Genomic DNA, 6,633 nt, shown 5'->3' on the forward strand with positions numbered 1-6,633 from the left:
CCAAATCAGTATGTCGTATGCAGTATGTGACCAAAATGAAAATTTCCAGTACGCGAAACATACCCGGATGACCTACTACTTCCGCAAAATATTCCAGTACGCAAACAGAGCTATCTTCGTGGTGTACTGCATCCCATCATGCAACGCTACGTTCACGTGACCCCGTAGTGTGCTTTGCTTTTGTCGCATACTGGAAACGGTACTGCATACTACTACGAGGACCAGTATGCAGTATCCAGTGTATACTGAGTCCAGTATGCAGTATCCAGTATGTAGTAATCTATTTCGAACACAGTGGTACTGCCACCTGCTGGTTTAGCATGGTACCTACACATATTAAGGTAAAAGTATTAAATGAAATGTGCCATATTTTGTCAATTGTGATTTTTACACCCCAATCGAAATTTGTCCTCCGCTTTTAACCCATCTGTGCAGTCAGAACACACACACACTAGTGGTTACTAGGGGGCTGTGGATCACACGTGCCCAGAGCGGTGGGCAGCCCTAGCCCGGCACCCGGGGAGCACCCCAGTCATGGCCTGTCTGGGAATCGAACCCACGACCCTCCGGTCACAAGACCAGTTCCCTAACCGCCAGGCCATGACTGCCCCATTATAAAATAATGAAACCTCAAAGGTTTAACAAACCCTAAAGGTTTAACAGTTTAACATAAAAAGCATAGTCTATTTTGTTTTGTTTTTGTTTTTTTTAACGTACATATCTACTTAAAATATAAAGAGATTACATAATTACATAAATTCATCAACAATACCTTTGTCCATCAAATATTTTTTAAATAAGGGTTGGATTAACTTGTCATAATGGCTTGCTTCAGTCATTCTTTCTTTTAGAATTCTTTAAAGATTAGAATTCTTTAGAGATTTTTCAATGTACTTTTTTTTGCTCCATTTCAACAAGTGTGGGTTACATGATGCAGCATAGCCACACTTTCTCTTCTTGCAAAACACTTTATTGCAAACACAAACAGCTGATGGAATATTGCATCTGATTCCACATCCTTCAACATTCTGAATGTTAAAGGCAAACATCTTCAAAGTTCAGAAATAAATAGAGCATGTTTACACATTCAACATTCTGAAGTTCCTGTGGTCTCGTTTGTTGTGAGCAGGAAGATGTGTTTTATGCAGGTGCAACAGATGAGACCTCTGTCTTGGATGTGGACGACACCTCAGAACCATCATCAACCTTCTTTCCAAAAAGCTGCATAATGCATGAACGGAACTGAAAGGCAACGGAAGATATGTTTACAAACATCTTTCTCACAACTTACAAGAGACCAGTCAACAAAAACCTAAAACAGTATGAAGAATCACTTGGCGGTTAGCATGAGCCTGCGGCGACTTGTTAGTTACCTGTCGGTTCATGAAGACATAGATTACAGGGTTATAAATGGTGGCGCTCTTGGCAAAATAGGCCGGCATAGATGCAGCCAGAGGGTGGAAGGCGTAGCCAGGGTTGGCGGCTCCAAAGCAGACGAAGATGGTGTAGGGTCCCCAGCAGAAAATATAAGCAGCAATCATGACAACGACCATTCGGCTAACTTCCTTTTCAGCTTTCTGTGTCGATTCAGATTCCTTTTGTTGTGCTGCAACCTGTTGGAGACAGATATGCCAGTGTTTACCAAGATGTAATGAGGGAATCGAGGAAGTTTCATACTGGCAACAGTGGGGATGCGTACAGTGTGGATGGCGAACCAGACGGCAGCGTAGCAGATAATGATGATGCTCAACGGGATGATGCAGCAGGTGATCATCAGCGTGATCATGTAGGACTTTACTCCAGGATCCTCATTTCCACTGAAAACATCAGGTCCACATGAAGTCTTCAGACCATGAGGCCAGTACCTGGAAGAAAATGGAAAAAAAAGGTACAGATTATTTCATACATTCTCTAGCACTAGTTCTGACCATTACAAAGTGTCTGTTGGTGGTTAAATGCCATTTTGATCATTACTTAAGACACTACTTAAGTTTACTACATGATTGATCTTACCTGCTCCAACCAAAAATGGGAGGAGCACACCAAAATGCAGACCACGCCCATGTAAAGATGATCCCAGCGATGGCCATTTTACTATCGAACTTCACATTTCCAAAAGGTTTACACACCACCACCCATCTCTCAAATGAGATCACAGTCAGAGACCATAGACCAGCAATACCTGAGGAATTAATTAGCGAGAGGTAGGTTTTAAAACACAGCAGAACAATTATACAGCAAATGGAAATTCTACATTTCCATGCAGTGTATTTGCTGTCTCATCACTGATTTATATCTGGACGGCACCTACGTACCACACGTAGCCACTGTGTAACCCTCAAGAACACACATTGGGTGTCCAAGAATGAAGTAGCCGAAGAACTGGTTGCAGACACTGATAGTACTGGCAATTAGTGTCTCTGCAAGATCAGCCAAAGCAAGGTTGACCAAGATCCAGTTCAGAGGATGGCGTAGCTTCTTGAACTTGGCTGTGGCCACCAGCACCAGGCCATTGGTGAAGGTTGAAAGAACAACCACAACAAACATCCATAGTGTAGCAAGATGGTATACCCATCTTGGGGCAATGTGGTAGTTGGGTCCCTCAAAGGGTCCTATAAAATAGGGTTAAATACATTTCAAATTGCTTTTCAGTACATTCTTAGAAGGGTTTAGAAGAGTGTTTCATCCCTTTTTCCCCCCAAAGTGTTTCAGCAGCCACATTTCCTTGATTGATTTGATTTGATTTAATACTTTATTTTGGTCACAATAATACAGCCACCAATAAACATAATTTCCTAATTTACCAAAGCTATTCTCTGACCCTTTTTACATTTAAATATCAAACAAAATATTATATTAACATAACCTTCAATGAAATGGGGCAAAGGTGCTGTATGATTTAAGACCAGAAGCTTTCATCTTCAATCTAACCCCAACCTCACCTCTGAACCTAAACTCTGAACCCACTGAACTCACTGGTTTAACCAGCTGATGGGTTGAATAAAGCAAGTTTGGGAACTGAGTTTGGAACTGTGATGGTGTGGAAACCCACCCTAGATTCCTCTCTAGATCCCTCTCTTGCTCCAGATCAGGTCTTTTCTGTCACGTAGATCTACGCCCTCCCTCTTCTAGCTGTCACTCCGGTTCCCTGTTAATTGTGCCTGTGTTGTTCCCTGCTTGTCGATCCCTTCTTGTCATTTGTTGTCATGGTTTCTCTCCATCTGCCACGCCCGTGTCATCAGTGTTTCCACCTGTGTCTTGTTAGCGTTATGCATTTATACTCCCTGTGTTTCCCTTGTCCCTTGTCGGTTATTTTACGATCTGTTATTTTGTTCAGTTGTGAGTTTGTTATTCTAGTGGTTATTCTTGCCTGTTCTGTGTTACCCTGCCTTGTTTCATTATTGTTCCGTGTTAGTCATGCCTGTCTACCTTTCGTGTTTGGACTGCCTACCTGTTATGACCCATGCCTCCTTTAACAACCGTGATTATAGAATTCCCTCTAATAAATCTCGCTCTCCTCAGCATTTGTGTCTGCCTCCTCATTCCACAGCGCATGCTGCCATACATTTTCAATCACCACCTGTCACAGTTTTCTAGCAATTTCATAAGTCATTGTGTTGTATGGACTGTGCGACTGGAAGCGACAGAGATGAAACCCTTCATCTATACCACTGTGTGGAATAGCAGCCTTACCTTTGGTGTTATTGCTGTTTGTGTATACGAAGAGTGACTCCTGTGTCGTTTCTTCACCCCGTCTTCTGGCCGCAAACATTGCTTCTCCCCATTGTTGTGCCATCCCGAGGCAATTTTAAGGGAGTTCCAATCAGTGATCTGATTGCGTACCTGGTTTTCCCTCTACCTGTTGTCACCTGTATTGATGGTGCTCTCTAATCCAGTTTGCAGAACTCTTTGCTCACACAGATTGATCGCCTTGTCTTTTCTGTACGCTTTTATACCCAAGCAGCGAAAACAAGGAGGAGTTAAGGAATCCTACAAACAGGGTCAGTACCACTGTCTGTGGCCCCATGGAGTCTATCGGACAGTCCATTACAGAGGGGAAAAAAAAACGAAGAAAAGTGCAATTAAGATTCTATTGGCTTACAAAGATCTAAGCTGCTTTTCCTTCCTGAAAGTGGGATTGCTATGTTATAGGTGAAGTCTAAACACAGGGCACCGCAGAGCTAAAGTCCAGCCCATCTCACTGACTTACACAGATTATACTGAGGTTGACTGGTGGTTCCCAAGGTGACCATATGCATTCTATTGCAATTGTTCATTACGTCAACACTTTGTGAAGATGGAAGGAAGGAATTCTATAATTTTTAGGTCTTATGGAGTTAATTTTATTTTTTGTTATTGGTATAGCAGTGCAGATTTATTTGTTTAAAACAAAGCAATGAAAACAGCAGCTATTATGTGTTTGTACTTTAGCTTATTAATTGTTTTTGTAAATAACTAAAACAGTAATGAATGAGAGAGGAACTTGTACAAGTTAATTCTATTACTAGTGATGAGTTAATATTTTTGATACTTTGTTATATGTGAAATATTAAGTTTCATGAATTTTTAAAGCTTTGTTTCAAATGACAAATCCAGACTAAGCCCAGACTACATCTTAGCTTTCAGATCACTCCTGCCACTTGGCTTTATCACAGTAAAATATTTCTAATATAACCTTGGAACATAACATGTTATATATACACTGAATACTTTTTCTAATACATAAATAACTTTTGTCCATCATGTCTACTGAACTGTGACAGACTTTAAGCATTTGTCATACGAATGTAGGTGTTGGACACACATTTAAGAAAAGTTTTGATTCAAATATTTGCATAACTCCTAATAACAGATCATAATAACAGATCCTAATAACAGATCCTGCTTGGCATGGTCACAATGGCAGTCAAACCTCCTTTATCTCTTAGAGGGGACGTCGCAGGATAGAGAGAGTATTATTGCATCAGTATTTTTGTTCAGCAGGCTGGACTAAACTAAGAAGCAAAGAAAGGCACAGCCCTCGTGGTGTCATGACGACCACAATGCTAAAGGTCTTCCTAACCTTGACCCTCTGGTATGGAATGAGTCTCATGAATTGCATCTGATTCCACATGCATTGCTTAAATTGCAACAGAATATGTACTCTGCATGCACTGTGCATTATTAATAAATAGAGAGAATAAGATTAGATAATAATAATTTATTAATATTAATATCTAATAATATTAGATTAATTCTTTAAAATTTTGACTATCAAATGTATCAGTCAAAACTGTATTGCCCTTTTATTCTTATTATCTAAATAAAAGGTCTTTGGGGTGTTTATTTTTATTTTTTGCTTTTGTTTTTCAGTGTCGGGCCAGTGTGATGTGATTGATGTTGTATGCTGACAGCTGATCAGTCATAATCAGACTTATTTCCTAATAGCTAGAGGATGATTGATCAGAAAAGACTGAGAGAGTGTTTATTCGAAAGGACCATGTTTAACTAGCATTTCTTACAGCTTGCAATTCATGCCTTAATGAATTACATGTGAAACATGTGCAGAACACAAGGAGTCATGTATGTTACTGTTTGACATTTCTGCTGGTTCCAAAGCAGCTTACTGGGACATTTGGGGTGCGTGGTTACCTTGCACACAGATCCTAATTACTATTGACAGGCATGCAGGCCAAACCCCTCTAAGCCCTGTGGATTGTTGGTTCAAATTGGGGAAAGCAGGGTTTAAGAGAAAACCTCAGCAGGGTCATATTTAATCTTCTGTCACATCCTGCTGTGAATTTGTCCCCCACAAACCTCACCACTCTTGTCTGCTGCAAAACAGCCGTGCAAGGGAATGTTCTGAGTCTGCAGAGCATCATGGGTAGACAGAGACGGAGCCACAGGACTGAGATCAATCTGTAAAACTCACTCCTCACTCTTCACTCTGGGCTTCAGTTCACACACAGGGGCTTCGGGTCTCTATGAGAATGCTGCCTCTGGACACTTTAGTTCTCAGAATTAGTTTTAAGCCTGGATTTCTAATGGAAGAATAGTTTTGTACTGTTTCGTGTGCATATATACACAGTATACATTAAGAAATATAAAAGGCAACCATAATAAAAATTATGTTAACAAGAGCAAATGTTTGTTCACCATAATCTCTGTTTTAAACATTGTTTTATGTAGAACTTCATTCCAGTTCATTTCTGTATTTTATATTTTATCAAAATCTCAGTCACAATCCAATTAATATTTTCAGTTAGCTGGTGACTACAAGACCGTCCCACACCTCTCTGGCCTCTGCAGCATGAAAGTGTCTAACTGGGCTTAATGATGTATTTGTGTCACTGGAAGTGAGAATTGAGGTGAGGATACATTAAAATAAAGACAATTTCATATGATTGTGATACATCAACGATGACAGTTAAGCCACAAAGCACACATTTATTCATAGAAACGTAAAGAAAATGCATCGTACATTTGTAGTAAATGTAGGTTTTTTTTGATGAAAGAATAGGATAAGCATTTACTTATCCTAAGTGTTATGAATGAATATTATAATGAATATGTGCTAATGCCACATAACACAATCGAATGCGAGAGAACAAACCAGAACGTGTACAAAGGACTAAATAATGTTATGAGACACTC

General features: G+C 40.0%; 1 protein-coding gene across 1 annotated transcript; it reads right to left on the reverse strand.

Annotated features, from left to right (window-relative positions):
• Positions 1 to 1,117: 1,117 nt before the first annotated feature.
• Positions 1,118 to 3,847, reverse strand: LOC143515146 (red-sensitive opsin). The gene is made up of 6 exons (XM_077007149.1): positions 3,694 to 3,847; positions 2,316 to 2,612; positions 2,014 to 2,182; positions 1,700 to 1,865; positions 1,374 to 1,613; positions 1,118 to 1,242 (listed from the first exon to the last, which is right to left on the reverse strand). Exons 1-6 carry the CDS (start codon positions 3,794 to 3,796, stop codon positions 1,141 to 1,143), a joined length of 1,077 nt encoding a protein of 358 aa, XP_076863264.1. The 5' UTR covers positions 3,797 to 3,847; the 3' UTR covers positions 1,118 to 1,140.
• Between the last annotated feature and the right edge of the window lie 2,786 nt (positions 3,848 to 6,633).

This window comes from Brachyhypopomus gauderio, chromosome 1 (assembly GCF_052324685.1).
Source record: "Brachyhypopomus gauderio isolate BG-103 chromosome 1, BGAUD_0.2, whole genome shotgun sequence".
Taxonomy (NCBI): domain Eukaryota; kingdom Metazoa; phylum Chordata; class Actinopteri; order Gymnotiformes; family Hypopomidae; genus Brachyhypopomus; species Brachyhypopomus gauderio.

Coding starts and splice junctions, on each gene's coding strand:
- LOC143515146 (XM_077007149.1), bottom strand. CDS start 3,796: ATGGCACAACAATGGGGAGAAGCAATGTTTGCGGCCAGAAGACGGGGT. Junction 2,613..3,693: donor AAACAGCAATAACACCAAAG/GTAAGGCTGCTA, acceptor CCTATTTTATAG/GACCCTTTGAGGGACCCAAC. Junction 1,866..2,013: donor CCCATTTTTGGTTGGAGCAG/GTAAGATCAATC, acceptor ATTTTCTTCCAG/GTACTGGCCTCATGGTCTGA.